At 40.1% G+C, this 23,322-nt stretch overlaps 1 protein-coding gene across 2 annotated transcripts in view; it reads right to left on the bottom strand.

Annotated features, from left to right (window-relative positions):
- Positions 1-1,909: 1,909 nt before the first annotated feature.
- PLEKHB2 (pleckstrin homology domain containing B2) overlaps positions 1,910-23,322 on the bottom strand; it is a 50,137-nt gene continuing 28,724 nt past the window's right edge. The window contains exons 7-8 of one of the 2 annotated variants that reach the window (XM_052660208.1): positions 9,962-10,070; positions 1,910-4,701 (exon numbers count right to left, since the gene is read on the bottom strand). In XM_052660208.1, coding sequence (XP_052516168.1) covers positions 4,565-4,701; positions 9,962-10,070 — 246 coding nt within the window. In that variant the 3' untranslated portion in view covers positions 1,910-4,564. The remainder of the gene's footprint in view (positions 4,702-9,961; positions 10,071-23,322) is intronic. The other variant, XM_052660218.1, reaches the window with a different exon arrangement.

Genomic DNA, 23,322 nt, shown 5'->3' with positions numbered 1-23,322 from the left:
TTTGTTCAGGTTTTTCCATAGCATTTTAGGGAAAAACCCAAATGAACTTTTTGGCCAACCCAATAAAAGGGTATGAATGGGCAAATTCCTTATGTGCTGATATGGAAATACCTCAGATACATTAAGTGAAAAAATGGATAAAACAGCATATATCAGCAGTTTTTAAGGTATGATACAAGGATCCCTGAGGGTGCAAAAGACCCTTTCAGAGGGTCTGCAAGGTTCTCCAACTCTGTGTCTACATGAGGCCTTATTTCCTTCTATCCTTCAATCAAAAACAAAAAAACCAGACTGAATGCATAAGTAGATAAACAAATCCAGCTATTAAGCCAGATGCTACAATCTTTCAAATATAAAAAAAAACTTGGCCTCACTGATTTTGTATTGGAAAATATTTTTTATAAAGTTTATTTTTCAAATACAATGGGTTTACAATTTTGTAAAGTTTTTAAATTTTTCAACTTTATTATCTAATATAGTAAATAACGATAGATATAACTCACCCTAAAGAGTTCTTGGGAGGCCTCAAAACTTTAATCCTATAGAAGGATCCTGAGACTAAAAAGTCTGACTACCATTGGTATATATACTGTTTTCAATTAAAAAAAAAAGGCAGGAAAATAAGAATTTATCTTTGTACTAGTTTATATATGCATGAAGAAAAACTCACAAAGGATAAATAAATCAGTATGAGTAGTTAAGCAAAGAGAAGGTAGGAAATAGGTAGACAGAAGACCCTTTAGTGAATCTTTTTCATTCTGAATCTGTGTGTGTGTGTGTGTATGAGTAGTTAAGCAAAGAGAAGGTAGGAAATGGACAGATAGAAGACCCTTTAGTGAATCTTTTTCATTCTGAATCTGTGTATGTGTGTGTATGACTTCATGTGTGCGTGTGCGTGTGCGTGTGTGTGTGTGTGTGTGTGTGTATGACTTCACTGGTGGCTCAGATGGTAAAATGTCTGTCTGCAATGCGAGAGACCTGGGTTCAAGCCCTGGGTTGGGAAGATCCCCTGGAGAAGGAAATGGCAATCCACTCCAGTACTATTGCCGATAAAATCCCACAGGCAGAGGAGCCTGGTAGGCTACAGTCTATGGGATCGCAAAGAGTCGGATATGACTGAGCTATTCAAAAACAACTAAAATATTTTTAAGAAAAGAGCCAGAGACAGCATGACAGAAGATAAGAATGAAGTCCAGCTGAAAAGTAAAACAGGTTACAAAGTTTGTGTGGAGTGTCACCCCTCCCCCATACCCAGAAATAACTGTCCCCAGGCAAAATACTAGAGAATCATTCTCTGAAAAAATGAAACCAAGAGACTCAGAGCTTTCAGTATGAAGACTCCTCATCTTAAACTATGACAAGCAACCACACATCACAACTTAATGGAGGTCTGCAACAGAAGAGATAGACATAAAAGCCCAGAGGAGAGTAATTTAGAAAGAAAATTTTAAATAAATTTTTAAAACAAAACAACAAAAACACAAAGTCGTACCCAAAGATATCTGAAAAGTTACTGAACCCACACTGCCAAGTTGAGGAACACACTGTCAAGTTGAGGAAGATAACTGTGCTCTCAAGAAAAGAATTTTAACTTCTGAGCCTCAGTTTCATGCAGTGTAGCCCCGGATAAATACCTCTTTTACAGAGTTAAGACAGGAATTTAATGAGGTATTGTTTTCCGATGTGACAATATATTCCCTAGCACTTAGGGAAAGCTCAATAAATGGCATTCTTATTGCCTGTGATGCAGCAGAAAATGCTGTGTTACTACAAAACAATTTTTTAAAAAACAGATCAGTGTTTGCCAGAGGAGACAGTGGGGAATGGGATAAATGCCTGAAATGTTTTTATCTTTATAGTTAAAATAAACTGAATTAAAAAAAACAATAGAAGTCAGTGAAATATGCTTTAAGGTTAACAATCATTTAATGTATTAACATTTTCACTTATAAACATACAATTTGCATATACAGGGAAAAACTGGTTCAGAGGACACAAAAGAATACTGGACATAGGCAAGCAATCAGAAGAGAAAAGAAAAGATCAACCCGAGGGGAAAAAAATGGAACTGCATTCCATGCCGGTGTCTATAAACTTGGGAGGAGAGAAAGATCGCACAGAATCACAATTCATGTAGAAAACAAACGTGGGTCATTCGGTATCAAGGGCAGGAACTTCTCCCATGATCCAGATCTTGCATCCCGGTCCGCCCCATTTCATGAATGTTGATCTGAAACACAGTCGCTCATCTCTCCCTTCTCTTTAAATCTAACCCTGAAGTTAACTCAAGAAATTAAACGCACAGAGCTAAGAAACAAGCAGACTGGCATGTGTGCAATATCAACGGCCAACTATTTAAAAGTGCACATGGAAATAAAATGCTGACTAAACATTTTACTTTAGTTAAAGTGAACAAGTTCCTTCCAACTCACCTAACTTCTTGATTTAGGACTACCTAAGCGAGGTGACCAAAAGATTGGCATCTATGAGAACTGGAGCCAAGGAAATGAAGCAGCTCAGCCCATCATTATGCTGAGCACGCACTTCCTCTCAGGATCAAGTCACCAGGGACAGTGAACTTCCAGACTCAACTACAGTTGCCCAGCGTGGCTTGCTTGGCGAGGGACAGGGACTGGAGATGGGGAAGCACATGTATGTCAGGACTTCAGTCCACAGCTCCTCCCACTCTGTCAGGGAGCGGAACACAGGGAGACCATCTGCTTTAAGGGCATTTCAGCGACATAACTCAGAATCTGTGGTTCTGGTAATTCCTAATTCAAAATTAACACTCCAGTGCAACATTAAAAACTGAGTTTAGTATTTTGCTTGTAAAGGATACAGCTTGAATAATGATTACCATCTGAACAAAGCTATTCTTATTACATATGATGTAAAATAAGTAACATTTTAACCATCAAAACCAGTATTGTCACAAATCACATGTGGCAACTTTCCACCACATGACACATCCAGAGATGACAGCCAAGTATACTTCTTTTCAGCTGGAAGCAGACTCTCCAGTGTCAAGAGGTACAGTAGAACTGGCTGGGAAACAGACCTGTGGTCACCACAACGTTCATTTGGCATCTAGTTTCCATACAGAGATAGATCTATTTAAGTCTGCCTTAGCGGTGGAGTGGACTGATTAGTGAAACGAAAGACTGTGCCTGTAACTGGCCACATAAAATAAAAACAGAATTTGTGCTACCAGGAGTGTATTTTAAGGAAATATGGCCACATGGAGTATACGGGCAGAGACCTTCAATATGCCTTTGTAAATGTACATTTTTTAAAACATGTGGGACAGAAAACTGGAATAACTGAAGTTTTAAAATTTACATAGCTAAAGAAATAAGAAAATTACAGAAATGCAGGACCGTTGGTTTTTCAGAGCTTCACAGATAAGTTGGGGCTCCAAATTAAATGGTTCAAGCTTCTCTGTGACACTAAAGTCAGAAATAAAAGCAAGGCTGGTGTCCTGGTCAGGTGGAGAGGTATCTTGAGCAGGTCATTCATGTCTCTGGGCCGAAATTCCCATCTATAACCTGAGTTTCCCCCACCATGCAGCACAGGCTCAGGGGCAGCACAGTGCCCAGTCCTACACAGGACAGGAGATGGGCTCATCAACAGCCTTCAGAAGGACATGAACACATCCTCTGTGCAGCTCAATCCCCTGAACAGGAACACTGCAACTATGGCTCTCATTTCACTTTCCTCACCATTCTCTTAATAATACTTTCTCAGCAAGTAGAAAAATAAGCTATAAGTAGGCTCAAGTGGCCATAAAAAATGCCCAAAGCAAACACTAAAACCATGATGCCTCTGAAAAAAATAAATCTACCTCCACACACCTTTTTGTAGTTGTTGTGCCTTCTTCAAGTTTTAAATGATAAAGCCCTAAAATGTTGACACTCAAGTCTACTCCTAATTTGGGATGCTTTCCAAGTATCACTACCAAAAACAAACAAATAAGAATAAAATAAAAAAGCATCATTTTCAAGGGGGGAAACTGCCATCCCATCCATCGTCCTGAGCAATCAGCTTTGCTGGAGCCCCAGAGGCTGTGGGATATCACACCGCTGCCTAAGGAAGGTTCCAGCCTATTAACTCCTGAAGTAACATGCAGCCAGTTCTGGTCTGAGGTTTCAAAGTCCGACATTAAACCAAAAAAACTGCAGCTTTTCTCGCCACGGTCATTCACTCACTCATACATCACCCATGTTACCAGCAAAACACTAAAATAAATTATCCCTTAAGAAGTAAGACCTAACTCTAAAAAGAAAATGGCCTTTCAAAACGGGTGTGTTCAAATAAAGCATTGAGAGAGTTTTATAAGGAAACCCCTCAAATGAGCCAGTGCTGCCATAGAGTCCACATTTTAGCTAAACAGCAGTCCAAAGCTTTCTCTGCAGTACTTCTATGTACTTATAAGCATTTTGTCACTACTTTCAAAAGAACTATTAAACCTATTACTAAAAACATGTATAACAAACAGAAATGCCCTGCAAATCATATTATTGCACACGGGGTATCAGAAGCTATGCACACCGAGGTTCCACGGACTCTAGAAGACCCAGAACAGAGACCCCAGGGCCATGCCTGTGGCTGCTCCGGCCAGCATGCCCAGCGCCAGGTCGCTATCGTTGTCTCGGTACCGCTCACGAATGATGACTTGGTTGGCAGGCTGCTGTCCATAAAGCCCTGGAAAAGAAGGAAAGAACAGACTCCTGAGGAGCAGTTTGTGAAGCTCAACACTCACTCAAAACGACAGCTCATTTGCCTGGGACCCTTCCTGAGGTTTCTCCATGCACAGCACTCTTCCTACAGACTCGTCTCCCTCAGAGAGCTGGGCGTGGGGGGGTGACTTTGGTGAGTGCTCCCCAGCTCTCCTTCACCACAGGTGAAGGGGACTCGGCTTGGCCGAGTGAGGGGGACACTCCATATCTAAGATGGAACTAAGAGAAAATCAAGATGCTCAGTTTCCCAAGGTCCACAGTCCCGGACACTACAGAGAGCAGAATCCTAATGAAGTTGCAAACCCCAGCCTACAATGTCTGCTTCAGCCCCCACAGTGTTCACCAGGATGGCAGGCAGACCAGGAACACAGGAGACACACAGAGCCTAGAGACTGTGGGAGAGCCAAGGATCCCCATCCAGAAGTTAAACAGCTTCTTAGTATTCATGGAAACGATATGTAAATTAAATTAAACCTTAAATCTGCTAACATAATCTGCTCTTCATTTTTAATGTTATGCCTTTATGGAGAAAAATATTTGTCAGAGGGAAAACATCTAAAAAACAAACTTTAAACAAATTTAAACTTAGTTGCACAATTAAAGTTCTCAACTGGAAATGTTTTCTTCTATATTTCACAATATGTTGTCCAAAAGCTAGTTAGCTTTAAAATTGTTCCCACAGGACTTCCCTGGTGGTACAGTGGGTAAGAATCCATCTGCCAATGCAGGGGACACAGGTTCGATCCCCAGACCAGGAGGAGCCCACACTCCAGAGCCCACAAGCCACAACTACTAAGCCTGCAGGCCGCAGAGCCTGTGCTCTACAACAAGAGAAGAGCCCCCAGTCTCTGCAACTAGAAAAAGCCCACATGAAACCATGAAGACCCAGCCCAACCGGAGATGAATTTCCTCACATACAGTGCTAACGTTCCTCCTTAACCCATTATTCTCTTAACAGTTCAACCCTAGGAAAGTGAGAAATTGATCCAATAGTGATACGTCCATAAAGAATGAAGATACTGAATGATAAGTGCTTACCAGTCTAAGCACTTACAGTATTACAAGCATTTATATGTACAGACTCACTTAATCCTCACAACAATCCTAGGAGTTGAGCTTACTGTTATCCCTATTCTATAAACAGGCAGAGAGAGACGTACATGGGGCCTGAGCGCACTGAGTGCACGCCAACCCAGCCACTCTAGCTACAGTGTGCACTCAGACACCAATGCCCCTAATATGATGAAGGAAAGAGAAGCATCAAAGCCACAGAGTGGGAAAATGGGACCATTATAAACCTAGAGGCTTATCAAGGTCAGGCAATAACATTAGAAGCAAAGATTTTTTTTAATGTAATATTTAAACTACATAACTGGTGAACTACAGCATTCATAATCACAGCCTTGAAATTTTAAAAATTTCAACTAGGCAACTCCAATTAGTAACATGTAATACAGCAGGACCCTACAGCTGACCTAATTTAAAGACCCCTGGAAAATCTAAATCTGCATTCCAGCTTTAGCTCCACAGAAGGACCCCTCACTCCATGACCAGGAGCCAACTTCTCCTGCAGCTCATCTCTGTTCCTACCAAAAGCTAAGTCTTTACCAAAGTCAGCTGGGGAACATTTCCAAACTGTACTCATTTTAATTATCTAGTTTAATCTTTACATAAATGATCCAAACATGAATGTAGAAAAGGAAGATACTGTTAGATATTTTAAGAACAACTAAGTTAGATACTTTTTAGCTTCCTGGTGGCTCATATGGTAAAGAATCCACCTGCAATGCAGGAGACCTTGGTTCGATTCCTGGGTTGGGAAGATCCTGGAAAGACTAAATAAAGGCAGATAGCTTTTACAAATTACTATCAAACCAAGAAATTGAGAATTACAAAATCTAGAGGTATTCTCTCAGACTTGGCCCTGGAAACTACAGAGCAATTACGTGACATGAGTACCATCTCGACAAGACAGAAACAGAGGACTCCAACCAAAGGAGCCAATTCAAACCAAAGACCTGAGCTCACATCAAAAGACAACTGAACAAATGTCTACTAGTGTGGGAAAATTAAAACAGAATACTTACAGTGTGTACACAGCACTTTTTAAATTGGTTGACTGACCACCAGTTCCAGTAATATTAAAGAGAAGGTCTTTAACCTTCTCTGCACAACAAGGGCCTCTACGGACACTGCAAGGCAGCGCGTCATGAAGCTGGCAAAGCACCAGAGTCCTAGAAAGGCCGACTGAAGAGCTCCTGTCTGGTTACCAGCATGATGCTGCTGTGGGACAGCCACAACTGAGCAGCCCTTTCACAGCAAGCACACTTACAGTGTGTACACAGCACTTTTTAAATTGGTTGGTAGGCATTTGGCTGTCATGATGCAAATGCCAAATGCCTACCAACTGCACTCAGCCTTCAGCAGCAAGTTATCTGAGGTTGCACTGAGAATGCTATCTCGTTTTTCATGATGAAAGTCAAAGGCAGGGATGGAATCCTATATATAAAAATTCCCTTCACAAGCACAAAACTTCTGCTCTTCTACAGAGTAAGAAACAGCTAGGATTATCGCAATCTATGGCCTAGGGGCTGAATAAAAGTCTGGCTCTCATCAGACAAATAGGCTGACTTAAAAACTGAACACAAACCCCAAAATAAATGTGAAAAAAATAATTCATAGAGGAAAAGAATTAATTTGTAAACAATTAATTATACAATCTTTATCTTTGCCAGTAATTAGAAATGTAAACTAAGGCAACCTGGTTCCATGTTAAGACCTAATGAGGTTATCAAAACTTTCAGAGAACAGAAACAGCAGGCAATCTTGATGCAACTGCAGAGAAACCAGCACATCAGTAACTCCTGCTGCTGCTGCTGCTTCTAAGTCACTTCAGTCGTGTCCGACTCTGTGTGACCCCATAGACGGCAGCCCACCAGGCTCCCCCATCCCTGGGATTCTCCAGACAAGAACACTGGAGCAGGTTGCCATTTCCTTCTCCAAAGCATGAAAGTGAAAAGTGAAAGTGAAGTCGCTCAGTTGAGTCCGACTCTTTGCGAGTCCATGGACTGCAGCCTACCAGGCTCCTCCGTCCATGGGATTTTCCAGGCAAGAGTACTGGAGTGGGGTGCCATTGCCTTCTCTGTAGTAACTCCTAGGGGCATTATAAACTGGTGAACTACTCTGGGAAATAACTTAGTAAATGCATAGCATCAAGAGTTACTGTAATACTGTGAGATGAAATGAAATAAAGTATAAGCTTCCCTCAAAACAATCCAGAGCTGGGGGGAAAAGGTACAGATGAAACAAGATGCTGTAACTGTTAAAGCTGGAAACAGGTAAATTTAACAGCTCATTTACTGTCCTTACTGTAAACTTTTATAATTTTAAAATATATCAAAAACAAAATGTTTATGCCCTTTGACAGAAAGGGCATATTAACATATAGAAATCAAAAATGTATTCTAAGACATACTTAACAGGAATAAAAAACAAACTGATTAGAAACAGTCAAAGCAATATCTATGAGAGAAAAACTTAAAAGAAGAAGTAAACAGCCAGTAAGTACTAGAAGACTTAATATTACCCCATATGATAGCATGTAATCATTAAAAATAGTAATGAAGATTATGTAGCACTCTAGACAAAATACATAAAATTTTTAAATGAGAATGAAATATAAAATCTAATGTAATGCCATTAACAAAACAAAACATAATAAAGCAAACACACTCCAAAAAAGTAATGTAAGATAACAAAGATGAAACTATTGGTTTACAAGAAGAAAATAATTAAACAAAAATAGCTGTGCTCGGATCAGAGGATAGACAAATAGCTCATTTTTTAGTATCATTATTTCACTGGTTTTCAACTTGACATGAAAAAAAAAAATCAAGCAAGGCAAAACTTCAGAGTCTACACTACCTTAGTGATCAGCATCAGATTTCCAAAACAGGTTAACTGGAGAAACTCTCCTCTATTAGGTGCTAACGCACCACTAACCACCACTACTGTGAGTCTGGGGAAATCCAGACTCTGTGGCAACCCCACTAGCTTCTTTGCGGCATTAATACCAGTGACCACTCACTCTTGTGGTAACAGTCCTTCCACTGCTTCTGCGATAAGGCACTGTGCTAGACTGCTGATCTCTCAGCAACCTGTGGGTGTGCGTTCCAATCCATGCATCAGTTCCCTCTCACGTGTGTCGCTCTGACATGCCACACTCACTGAGAACTGCCCCTGACTTCACCTGCTCATTGGGGTCTGGTATGGCCTCACTCTTCAGGCCATCAGCCACATAGCTCAGGTCACCACTGCCCTGGCTGTAGGCTCCAGCACCATTCCCCGCATATTCCTGACCTCCACCCTACAGACATCCCTCTGCCCAGGCTGCACCCAGGACTTGACGCTATCTCAGTTCAGTTCAGACACTCAGTCATGTCTGACTCTTTGAGACCCCATGGACTGCAGCACCCAGGCTTCTCTGTCCATCACCAACTCCCAGAGCTTGCTCAAACTCATGTCCATTAAATCGGTGACGCCATCCAACCATTTCATCCTCTGTCATCCCCTTCTCCTCCTGCCTTCAATCTTTCCCAGCATCAGGGTCTTTTCCAATGAGTCAGTTCTTCATATCAGGTGGCTAAACTATTGGAGTTTCAGCTTCAGTATCAGTCTTTCCAATGAATATTCAGGACTGATTTCCTTTGACACTATCTACACAGGTCAATCGCTCACACCTAACACTTAGTTTCAGGTGAGATGAAAATGAAAGGAGTAAACATAAGCCTTCCCCAGAGTAAATATAAGCCTTTCTATGCCTCTACTTCATCTTCAAAATGAAACATCACCTCCATAGTGAAAATTTTTGAAAGCTACAACCAGAAGGAAAGAAACAGGAGAAAGATTACCTCTTATTCCTTAAAACGGGACTCTTAGGTTATTTCTTAATGTAAATGTATTTCAGTAAGCACAAATTCTCATCTTGGGAATGAATCTGAATACAACAGTGAAGTTTTAAAAATTAAGCCTACTCTAACTTTGTAAAGTAGTGTGAAAACATATAATGCTTTCTTTTTTTTTTAAATAGCACAGTGACTTGTCATCTATAACCAGAAAAATTACAGTTCACTTACCTCTAAACTGAGAAACAAAAATTCCTCGGGTTTCACTGATCTATACACTAAATGACGAGAAACTAGGAATGAAAGGCTGGCATGAGTTACCTGCATACGGGTACTGATAGGGTACAGCATAAGCCTGTCCGTTTGCAGCGTAGACAACTTGAGTTCCTGGTGGGTATGCACCACTGTATGGACCATAGCCATATGCCTGCTGAAAAAAATATAAGCCCGTTAGAAACACAATTTTAAAACTCAACATCCATTTATAATAAAAACTCTCAACCAAATGGTTATAAAGAGAACATACCTCAACATAAGAAAAGCTACATATGACAGGCCCATAGCTAGCATCAACACTCAATGGATGATGAAAAGCTAAACAATTTCTCTATGATCAGGAACAAGACAATGATGCCTACTGTACCCACTTTTATTCAACATACTATCAGAAGGCCAAGTCAGAGCCATGTAGACAAGAAAAGGAAATAAAAGGCATCCAAACTAGAAAGGAAAAGGTACTGAGTTAGCCAAAAAGTTTGCTGGGGTTTTCTGTAAGATGGTATGGAAAAAAACCAAATGAAATTTTTGTCACTGTTTGCAGATGACAGAATAGTATATACAGAAAACCCTAAAACTCTACAAAAAAACTAAGAATAAATGAATTCAGTAAAGTTCCAGGATACAAAATTAATACACAGAAATCTGTTGAATTTCAATACACTAGGAACAAACTTTCAGGAAGAGAAATTAAGAAAATCATACTATGTACAATTGCATCAAAACAATAAATTATGATCTTCCCAACCCAGAGAGCAAATCAGGGTCTCCTGCACTGCAGGCAGATTCTTTACCATCTAACACACCATGGAAGCCCATGATAAACATACTACTATATATAAAACAGATAATCAACAAGGACCTACTGTATAGCACTGGGAACTCTACCCAAAACTCTGTAATAACCTATAAGAGAAAAGAACCTGAAAAATAACAGACATACATATATGTACAGATGAATCAATTTGTTGTACACTTGAAACTAATACAATATTGTAAACCATGTATGTTGTTGTGCAGTCGCTCAATCGTGTCCAGCTCTGCCATCTCATGGACTGTAGCACGCCAGGCTTCCCTGTACTATCTCCCGGAGTTTGCTCAGATTCGTGCCCACTGAGTCAGTGATGCAGTCCAATCAGCTCATCCTCTGATGCCTCCTTCTCCTGCCCTCAATCTTCCCCAGCATCAGTGTTTTCCAATGAGTCAGCTCTTCTCATCAGGTGGCCAAAGTATTGGAACTTCAGCTTCTGTCCTCCAATGAATATTCAGGGTTAATTTCCTTTAGGATTGACTGGTTTGATCTCCTTACTGTGCAAGACACTCTCAAGAGTCTTCTCCAACATCACAGTGCAAAAGCATCAATTCTTCAGCACCCAGCCTTCTTTGTGGTCTGGCTCTCACACCCTACATAACTACTTGAAAAACCATAGCTTTGACTATACAGACCTTTGTCTGCAAAGTGATGTCTCTGCTTTTTAATACACTGTCTAGGTTTGTCATAGCTTTTCTTCCAAAGAGCAAGTGTCTTTTGTGGCTGCTGTCACCATCCAGTGATTTTGGAGCCCAAGAATATAAAATCTGTAACTGTTTCCACTTTTTCCCCTTCTGTTTCCCATAAAGTGATGGGACCGAATGCCATGATCTTATTCTTAGTTTTTTGAATGTTGAGTTTTAAGCCAGCTTTTCACTCTCCTCTTTCACAAAGAGGCTCTTTAGTTCCTCTTTGCTTTCTGCCATTAGAGTGGTATTATCTGCATATCTGAGACTGTTGATACTTCTCACAGCAATCTTAACTCCAGCTTAGGATTCATCCAGCCTACTACGTTTTGCATGATACACTGTGCACATAAGTTAAATAAGCAGGGTGACAATATACAGCCTTGACGTACTCCTTTTGCCAATTCTGAACCAATCCACTGTTTCATGTCTGGTTCTAACTTCCTTCTGAAGCTACTTACAGGTTTCTCAGGAGACAGGTAAAATGGTCTGGTATTCCCATCTCTTTAAGAATTTACCACAGTTTGTTGTGATCCACACAGTCAAAGGCTTTAGCATAGTCAATGAAGCAAAAGTACATGTTTTTCTGGAATTCCCCTGCTTTTTCTATGATCCAACAGATGTTGGCAATTTGATCTCTGGTACCTGCCTCTTCAAAACCCTACTTGTTTATCTGGAAGTTCTTGGTTCATGTACTCCTAAAGCCTAGATCGAAGAATTTTGAGCATAACCTTGCTAGCATGTGAAATGAGCGCAACTGTACAGTAGTCTGAACATTCTTTAGTGTTGCCTTTCTTTAGGATTGGAATGAAAACACCTTTTCCAGTCCTGTGGCCACTGCTGAGTTTTCCCAATTTGCTGACATAATTATGTGCAGCACTTTAACAGCATCATCTTTTAGGATATGAAATAGCTCAGCTGGAATTCCATCACCTCCACTAGCTTTGTTTGTAGTCATTAATTCTTCCTAAGACCCACTTGACTTCACACTCCAGGATATCTGGCTCTAGGTGAATGACCACACCATCATGGTTACCTGGATCATTAAAATCTTTATTTGTATAGTTCTGTATATTCTTACCACTCTCTTGATTTCTTCTGCTTCTGTGAGGTCCCTGCTGTTTCTGTCCTTTATTGTGCCCATCTCTGGGCACAATAAAGATACCATGAAATTTTATCTTCCAATTTTCTTGAAGAAATCTCTAGTCTTTCCCATTCTGTTGTTCTCCTCTATTTCTTTGCACGGTTTACTTTAAAAGGCCTTTTTATCTCTCCTTGCTGTTCTCTGGAACTCTATATTCAATTGGGAATATCTTTCCCTTTGTCATCTGCCTTTTGCTTGTCTTCGTTCTCAGCTGTTTGTAAGGCATCCTCAGACAACCACTTTGCCTTCTTGCATTTCTTCTTCTTTGGGATGGTTTTGGTCACCATCTCCTATTCAGTGTTACAAACCTCCACCCACAGTTCTTCAGACACCCTGTTTACCAGATCTAATCCCTTGAATCTATTCATCACCTCCACTGTATAATCGTAAGGGCTTTGATTTAGATAATACTTGAATGGTCTAGTGGTTTTCCCTACTTTCTTCAATTTAAGTCTGAATTCTTCAGTAAGGAACTCAATCTGAGGCACAGTCAGCTCCAGGTCTTGTTTTTGCTGACTGTAAGAACTTCTCCATCTTTGGCTACAAAGAACGTTATCAATATAATTTCAGTATTAACCATCTGGTGATGTCCACATGTAGAGCTGTCTCTTGTGTTGTGCAAGAGGGTGTTTGCTATGACTAGTGCATTCTCTTGGCAAAACTCAACCTTTGTCCTGCTTCTTTTTGTACTCTAAGCTAAACTTGTCTGTAACAGGTATCTCTTGAGTTCCAACTTTTGCATCCCAATCCTCTATGATGAAAAGAACATTTTTATGGTGTCAGTTCTAGAAGGTCTTGTAGGTCTTCATAAAACTGGTCAACTTCAGCTTCTTTGGCTTTAGTGGCTAGGGCACAGATTGGATTACTGTGATGTTGAATGGTTTGCCTTGGAAACAGACGAAGATCATTCTGTCCTTTTTGAGATTGCAACCAAGTATTTCACTCTGAACTCTTTTGTTTACTATAAGGGCTAGTCCATTTCTTCTAAGGGATTCTTGACCACAGTAGTAGATACAATGGTCATCTGAATTAAATTCGCCCATTCCCATCCATTTTGGTTCACTGATTCCTAAAATACTGACGTTCACTCTTGGCATCTCCTTCTTGACCATGCCCAATTTACCTTGATTCATGGACCTAACATTCCAGGTTCCTATTCAATATTGCTCTTTACAGCACTGGACTTTATTTTCACCACCAGACACATCCACAGCTGAGCCTCATTTCCTCTTTGGCCAAGCTACTTCATTCTTTCTGGACCTATTTCTCCACTCTTCCCCAGTATCATATTGGATAACTACTGACCTGGGAGGCTCATCTTCTGATGTCATATCTTTTTGCCTTTTCATTCTGTTCATGGGGTTCTCAAGGCAAGAATACTTCAGGGATTTGCCATTCTCTTCTCCAGTACATCACATTTTATCAGAACTCACTACCATAACCCATCTATCCATCACAGTATGGCTCACAATTTCACCAAGTTACACAAGGCTGTGATCCCTGTGATCATTTTGGTTAGCTTTCTGTGACTGCGGTTTTCATTCTAGAGGTGGTGGGATTGTAGTCAAGTATATGCTAATATAAGCACACTTGATATCTAAGTGTATCAAGTATACTCTAATATAAAATGAAAATTACAAAACAAAACGAAAAAGCCATAAAATGGCTAGGATAAATTTAACCAAGGAGGTGAAGGGCCTATACACTGAAAACTATACGACAGTGAGGAAAGATACTGAAAATACAAATAAATGAAAATATATTCCAAGCTAATGGATTGGAAGAATAATTAAAATGTACATACTATCCAAAATAATCTATAGATTCAATGCAATTCCTATCAAATTTCCAATGGCATTTTTTGTAGAAATAGAATAATTCTAGGAAATAGAATAATTCTAGGAAATAGAATATTTGTAGAAATAGAATAATTCATTTGTATGGAACTACAAAAGACCCAACATAGCCAAAGAAAGAAGAATAAAGCTGAAGGTATCATGCTCCCAGATTTCAAACTAAACTACAAAGTAATCACAACAGTATGGTATTGGCATAAAAACAGACACAGAATCAATGGAACAGGAGAGCCCAGATACAAACCCACATATATATGGTAAATTCAGTCAGTTCAGTCACTCAGTCATGTCTGACTCTCTGCAACCCCATGAACCAACCGCAGCACGCCAGGCCTCCCTGTCCATCACCAACTCCTGGAGTTCACTCAGACTCACGTCCATCGAGTCAGTGATGCCATCTAGCCATCTCATCCTCAGTCGTCCCCTTCTCCTCCTGCCACCAATCCCTCCCAGCATCAGAGTCTTTTCCAATGAGTCAACTCTTCTCATGAGATGACCAAAGTACTGGAGTTTCAGCTTTAGCATCATTCCTTCCAAAGAAATCCCAGGGCTGATCTCCTTCAGAATGGACTGGTTGGATCTCCTTGCAGTCCAACGGACTCTCAAGAGTCTTCTCCAACACCACAGTTCAAAGGCATCAATTCTTCGGTGCTCAGCCTTCTTCACAGTCCAACTCTCACATCCATACTTGCCTACTGGTAAAACCATAGCCTTGACTAGACGGACCTTAGTTGGCAAAGTAATGTCTCTGCTTTTGAATATGCTATCTAGGTTGCTCATAGCTTTCCTTCCAAGAAGTAAGCTTCTTTTAATTTCATGGCTGCAGTCACCATCTGCAGTGATTTTGGAGCCCCAAAAAATAAAGTCTGACACTGTTTCCACTGTTTGCCCATCTATTTCCCATGAAGTGATGGGATCGGATGCCATGATCTTCGTTTTCTGAATGTTGAGCTTTAAGCCAACTTTTTCACTCTCCTCTTTCACTTTCATCAAGAGGCTGTTTAGTTAACTTACCACAAAGGAGCCAAGAATAATCAAAACAATGGGGAAAGGAGAGTCTCTTCAATAAATGGTGCTGAGAAAGTTAAGATAGTCATATGCAAAAGAATGAAATTTGACCATACATGGTATCTTATCGCAAAGAGTTGGACATGACTGAGCGACGTCACCTCACCTCACCTCTGGTATCTTATACCATACACAAAAATTGACTCAAAGTGGATTAAATATGTAAGATCTGAAACCCTAAAACTCCTAGGAAAAAATCATACGTGATAAGCTCAACAGTGGTTACAGTGATGATTTTTTTGGATCTGATTCCAAAATCAAAGGCAACAAAAGCAAAAATAAACGTGAGACTACATCAAACTAAAAAGCTGCTGAACAAGAAAGGAAATCGTCAACAAAATGAAAAGGCAAGCTATCAAATGGGAGAAAATATTCACAAATCATGTTATCTGATAAGAAGTTAATATCTAAAGTATCAACATATAAGGAACTCATACAACTCGAAGGCAAAAAACAATCTGATTAAAAAACAGACCAAAGAACTAAACAGACATCTTCCCAAAGAAGAAATACAGATGGCCAACAGGCACATGAAAACGATACTCAATGTCACTAATCATCAGGGAAATGCAAATCAAAACCACAATGAGTATCACCTCACACTTGTTAGAATGACTGTTATTAAAAAGACAAAAAATAACAACTGCTGACAAGGATGTGAAGAAAAGGGAACCCTCATACACAATTATGATAAGATTTTATCTTATCTGGTGCCTCCTGTATCTAAAACAATAATAGAAAGGAGTTTCTCAATGAGGTACCACTTCACACCAGTCAATGTCTGCGATCCAAAAATCTGCAAGCAATAAATGCTGGAGAGGGTGTGGAGAAAAGGGAATCCTCCTACACTGTTGGTGGGAATGCAAACTAGTACAGCCACTTTGGAGAACAGTGTGGAGATTCCTTAAAAAATTGCAAATAGAACTCCCTTATGACCCAGCAATCCCACTGCTGGGCATACACACCGAGGAAACCAGAATTGAAAGAGACACATGTACCCCAATGTTCATCGCAGCACTGTTTATAATAGCCAGGACATGGAAACAACCTAGATGTCCATCAGCAGATGAATGGATAAGAAAGCTGTGGTACATATACACAATGGAGTATTACTCAGCCGTTAAAAAGAATACATTTGAATCAGTTCTGATGAGATGGATGAAACTGGAGCTGATTATACAGAGTGAAGTAAGCCAGAAAGAAAAACACCAATACAGTATACTAACACATATATATGGAATTTAGAAAGATGGCAATGACGACCCTGTATGCAAGACAGCAAAAAAGACACAGATGTATATAACGGACTTTTGGACTCAGAGGGAGAGGGAGAGGATGGGATGATTTGGGAGAATGGCATTGTAACATGTATACTATCATGTAAGAATAGAATCGCCAGTCTATGCCCGATGCAGAATACAGCATGCTTGGGGCTGGTGCACGGTGATGACCCAGAGAGATGTTATGGGGAGGGAGGTGGGAGGGGGGTTCATGTTTGGGAACGCATGTACACCCGTGGTGGATTCATATCAATGTATGGCAAAACCAATACAGTACTGTAAAGTAAAATAAAGTAAAAATAAAAATTAAAAAAAAAAAAAAAAAGAATAGAATTATCAGTTGATCCAGCAATTCCACTTCTGAGTATTTATTCAAAGGAAACAAACACTAACACAAAAAGGTATCTGTATCCCCATGTTCACTGCAGCATTATTTACAATAGCTAAGATATGGAAACAACGTAAAGTGTCCATCAGTTAACAAACATATAAAGAAAATGTGATCCAAATATACAATGGAATATTATTCTACCATTAAAAAAGGACATCTTGCCTTTTATGCCTGCATGGATAGACCCTGAGTGTTTGAAAGAAGTCAAAGACAAATACCATATGATCTCATCTGGTATCTCATAGATTCCGTATGTGGAATCTATCTTTAAAACAAACAAAAAAAAGTTCACAGATAGAGAACAGACTAGTAGTTGCCAAAGAGAAGGGGGAACCAGAGAGGTGGGGTTGCGGGGTGGGCAGGGGATGAACAAATTGGTTAAGGGAATCAAAACGCACAAACTTCCAATCATAAAATAAATAAGCCATGGGGATATAATGCACACCACGGTGGTTATAGTTTATACTACTATATTGCATATTTGAAAGTTGCTAAGAGAGTAGATCTTAAAAGTTATCAGCGTTTAAGAAACAATTTTTTACATACAGTAACAGATGTTAAACAGACCTACTGCAGTGATTATTCTGTAGTAATATTATTTTGAAATAATACCAATACAGATTATGCTGTACATTGGAAACTAACATAATGTTGCATGCCAAATATACCTCAATTTTTTTAAACACAATTTGAAACCACTGGCAATGTATTAAAATTGGTTCTCCAAGTTCCAGTCTATAAAGTATGGTAGTCTATTAAAAAAGTAAAGAATATGAGACAGTATGCTTATATACTTTAAGGTTCTAAAAATACAAACCCCTAACTGAAATCTACTTTCAGGCTATAAAATAAAGAAAGCAGAAAAATACAACAAAAAAGAGAACCGGACTTGCCAGTGATTCCAATTTCAATTCAGCTCTACCATTAACCTGACCTTCAGTAAGTTACCTATCTAACTACTGTAGGCCTTATTTGGTTCATCTCAAAAATGATCAGTTTGGACTAAGTGATAAATGAGATTCATCCAATGTCAGTTTTCTCTTGATAAAACCAACCTAGTAGCAAAACCCTTCCCACAAAACCCTCCCCAGTCCAATTTCCAGAAGTTCCTGTGTGGAGAATATAAAAGACTGAGGCTATTGAGGAGTCTGAAGACAGAGGCCTGGACAGGTAACTGGCAGTTTTCCAACAGGACATGCCTATGAAAGAACACAGCCAGAAATGAGCAGTGGACTGCTTCCACTGACCAAGTACAGGACTGGAAAGCATGGAGATAAAAGGCCTGGCCTCCCTTACCGGCTCACAGCTGGTGGGAAGGTAGATGTGTTTACAGCCAATTACAATTATTGTCACTGCGTGACAAAGGCTACCGCACAGGGACAGGGAGCAGCTGCAGCCTGGCAAATACACAGGTAGATCTGAATCTGTTATCTTACCAAAGCAGGAAATAAGAGTTATGCTTTTGGAGGATAAAATAGATGCAGATGTTTTCCCTATTCCTCCTGCTACATACAACTGAAAACCTGGACATTACACATACAACAAACCTAAGGAGACTCTGAAAGGTGGAGAGAAGGCGGTCAACGTCTGCAGGCTTCATGACCCTAAGAAGGACATGCAGTGAGTCCCCTGAGTCTTCTTTTTGCCTCCTACATCCTAGACTGGATAAAGCAGAAGTGGCAACACAGAAATGCCAGCATGTGCAGACCTTTCTTTGCCTGCCTCAAAGAAAGCCTGCTGTCTCTACCCAAAGAACCAGGGAAGAAAAAGGGTAATCTAGCAAGAGAGACCATCTTTAGGCAATAACTGTTCCACTCCAGCCAAACAACACAAAAACAGCTGTGGCTGTTACTTCCACCAGCAAAGTCAAGTCTGGAGAAAGGCTCTCGCCCACCCCATCCTGAACAGTGTCAGAGAAGGTCAAGTGGGAAGCCGGAAATATCATCCCTGTCAGACAGAAACATGGCAGCCCCAGTCCCATGCCAGTGTCAGTGGAGACCATGCAGGGAGCCAGAACTTCCATCTCTGCCCAGCGGAAAGAAGGTGCCCCTTCCCATCCTGCTGGGGTAGGATCAACAGAGACCAAGTGAAGAACAAGTAGGTTCACAAACTCCTACCAGTAACCATAGTTACATAGTTACAGAGAGGCTTATGGGAAACAGCAGAAAAAGTCCCTCCAACTCCCAGGCAGGCTGGTGTCAGCAGAGACCTAGAGAAGGGCCTGAATTCCCAGGCCTGCAAGCAATGACAATGAGCTACAGTCAACTGGGACCCAGTGGAAGACCTGGACTTCCACCCCTTACATGGAAGAAATAAAGCAATCCTCACCCACCAGAGAGGCTTTAGAAGGAACTCTGCTAAAATGCAGGACTTGAATAGATTCAGTCTTATAATATTTAAAATTTCCAGGTTTTGATAAAAAATAATTTGTCATACCAAGAACCAGGAAGATCTCAAACTAAAATGAGAAAAGACAAAAGAGACCAACACCAACATAACAAAGATGTTGGAATTACCTAAGAAGGACTTTAAAGCAGCTACCATTAAGAAATTACAGACAGGTAGTAATGCCCTTGGCTTTCCGGGTGACGCAGTCGTAAAGAATCTGCCTACCTTGCAGGAGATGCATGCAGGTTCAATCTCTGGGTCAGGAAGACCCCCCCAGAATAGAAAATAGCAACCCACTCCAATATTCTTGCCTGGAAAACTCCATGGACAGAGAAGCCTGGCAGGCTATCATCCATGGGGTCACAAAGAGTCAGACATGACTGAGAGACTGAGCAAACGTGCACCATTAAAATATTTCAATAAGTAAGAACACATTTGAGATACACTTAAAACAAAAACAGGGTCTTCACAAAACCAGAAAAATCTCTGTAAAAGCTATATAAAGATATATATCAATAATAACCAAATAAAAATTTTAGAAATAAAAACATAATGAACTGTTCAGTGAAGAGACTCAACAACAAATAGAGATGACAAATAATCAATGAACATGAATATAAAGAGTAGATATTACCCAGTTAGAACAGAGATAAAACAGATTAAAGGAAAAAAATGATCAAAAACTTTTAAACATGTGGGACATCTAACATCTGTGTCATTAGTTTTAGAAGAGAAAGAGGGTGGGGCTAAAAAAAAATTCCAGAAATAATAGCTTAAAATTTCCCAAATTTAGCAACAAACATAAACCTGTGTGAAACTGAATGAACACCAAATAAGACTAACTCCAAATGTACACTTCACAGGCAAACCTCTGAAAACCAAAGACAGAGAGAGCAGCCAGAAACTATGCACTGCCTTAAGGGGGAAGAAAATTCGAATGATAGCAAATGTGTCGTCAGAAATCAGGAGGGCCAAAGGAAAAAGCACACATTTCCCCAGTGCTGAAAGAAATGTCAACTCAATTCTATACTAGTGAAAACATTCTTCAGAGAAAAAGATGAAATTGAGACATTCTCAAATGAAGGAAAATGGAGAATTTGTTGCTAGCAGATCTGTCCTAAAAAAATGACAAGAGGAAGTTCACTAAACAGTAAATAATAAAAAAAAGAAATCTGGAAACATCAGTAGGTAAGAAAGTATGGTCACACCAGAATACATGTAAATATAATAAAAACACATATTGATTTTTCTAAGTTTGACAGCCGTATTTTTTTATACACCATACTCAATACATGTAAAAGAAATACTTAAAACAATGATACCATAAAACGAGAGAGAAAAACAGAATTTAGAGGCAGTGGTTTGGGCTTCCCTGGTGGCTCAGCGCTAAAGAACCCATCTGCCAGTGCAGGAGAGAGAGGCTCAGCACCTGATCTGGGAAGGTCCCACACGCCACAGAGCAACTAAGCCCACGCACCGCAATCCTGAGCCTCTGCTCTAGAGCCCCGGAGCCTCACTTCCAGAGCCCGCGTGCCGCAGCTCAAGAGGCCCCCACACCCCAGAGCTGCTGCTCCGCACAACAGAAGCCACTGCAATGAGAAGCCTGCGCATCACAACCACAGACCAGCCCCCACTTGCCGCAACTAGAGAAAAGCCTGGGCAGCAACGAAGACCCAGCACAGCCAAAGATAAATACATACACACAATCATAGAGACAATGGTTTGACACTTCACTGCACTTGATAAAATGCAATCATCTGACTGAAAAACATGTATATATGTATAATAACTAGAACAACCACTAAAATATTAATAGCAACACAAAAAGATACTCAAAACATTACAGATAAGTGAAAATGTAATTCTAAAACATGTTTTATGGGAATTCCCCGGTGATCCAGTGGTTAGGACTCCATGCTTTGACTGCTAAGGGCCCAGGTTACATCCCTGGTCCAGGAAATAAGGTCCCACAAGCTGTGTGTGGTACAGCCCAAAAAAATAAAAATAAGTTAAAATAAAATAAGACATGTTCCAATAATCCACAAAACGCTTAAGACAAAGAACAGAGACATGAAAAAATAGAGCCAAAAACACAAACAATAAAACAGCATGCTTAATGTATCAAAATCACATTATATGCAAATGATTTACAGGAAAGGATGACTGATGTGTTTTGATACAAACTTGAAACAAGTATTATATAAGCTTTGAAATCCAATTCACCATATAATGACTACAGACAATAATATTATATTGTAATTACGTAAAGTAATAAATATTGCCACACTGGCACTCATTTACCCTACATAAAGGTCCCAAAGTAACAGGGTACACCTTAAACTTACACAATAAAAATGTAAATGTCCTAAATATACCAACTACAAGTTAGAAATCTGTCAGATGAGGGGGTGAGGGCATGACCCAACTACGTGTTGCCTACAAGAAACTACATGCCGTCTATAAGAAACATGCTTCAGTGTAATATGTACGTTGAAAGAAAAAAGACTAAGCCCATGCGCCACAACCACTGAGCTGTAAAGAATCCGCCTGCAATGCAGGAGACACGGGAAACACAGGTTTGACCCCTGGGTCAGGAAGATCCCCTGGAGAAGGATATGGCCATCCACTCCAGTATTCTTGCCTGGGAATTCTCATGGACAGAGGATCCTGGAGGGCTACAGCTCACGGGCTGCAGAAGAGTCGGACACAACTGAGCACATAGCACAAGCTTTACTTGCATGCCTGCTATGTGTATGTACATCCTGGAGCCTGGGAGCTGGCACTACTGAAGCCAGCGTGCCCGAGAGCCCCGGCTCCACCACAAGAGAAGCCACCACAATGAGAAGCCCACGCACTACAGGTGGAGAGCAGCCTTCGCCTGCCACAGAGAAGAGCCACACACAGCAGTGAAGGCCCAGCACCGCCAAAAGTAAATGTGAACAAGTAAACAAACACAAATTTAAAAAGTTAACTGCTAATGGCAATGACTCGTACGTAAACGCCAGGACTATGAACTACCAGAAGGTAACACAGGAGAAAACCTTGGGAAGCGTGGTCTAGGTGAAGTGTTAAATGTGACAACAAAGCACGATCCATACAAGCAAAGACCAATAAATTAGACTGTATTAAAAACTGTGAAAGGCACTGTCAAGAGGATACAAAGATACGTTACAGATCACACATCTGACAAAGGATTATTCCTATCTCACATATATAAGAACCCTCAAAACTCAACAATAAAAAAATAATTAAAACAATTAGAAAATGAGCAAAAGACAAGAAAACACAGCTTACTTGAACAGCACACACAGATGGCAAATAAGCACAAAAAGATGTTCAGCATCACAGACTACTACGGAAATGCAATTAAGACCACAATGAAATGTCACTACATACCTATTGAACAATTAAAGTAAAAAACAGTGACAATACCAAAAGCTGGTGGGATACCAAGAAAATGAATCCTTCACACACTACTGATGGAAAAGTGAAATGGTAGAAAAATTCTGGAAAGTAGTTTGCCAGTTTTTTAAAAAAATAATCATATACTTTAATATATTCAACTTAGCAACTGCATTTTTGGGCATAAAACTTAATGTCTGCACAACAACCTGTACATGAGGGTTCATAGTAGGTTTACTGGTAACAGCCAAAATCTAGAACAATGAAAAATGTCCCCCCACAGGTAAATGTCTCTCAATACAAAACATGGTACACTCATATCATGGCACACCACTCAGCAATAAAAAGGAAAAGACCACTGACACATGTATTTGAGTGCT

The sequence above is a fragment of the Budorcas taxicolor genome, chromosome 2 (assembly GCF_023091745.1).
Source record: "Budorcas taxicolor isolate Tak-1 chromosome 2, Takin1.1, whole genome shotgun sequence".
Lineage (NCBI taxonomy): Eukaryota > Metazoa > Chordata > Mammalia > Artiodactyla > Bovidae > Budorcas > Budorcas taxicolor.
Note: the sequence above shows the minus strand (reverse complement) of the source record. Positions and strands in the feature narration are given on the sequence as shown.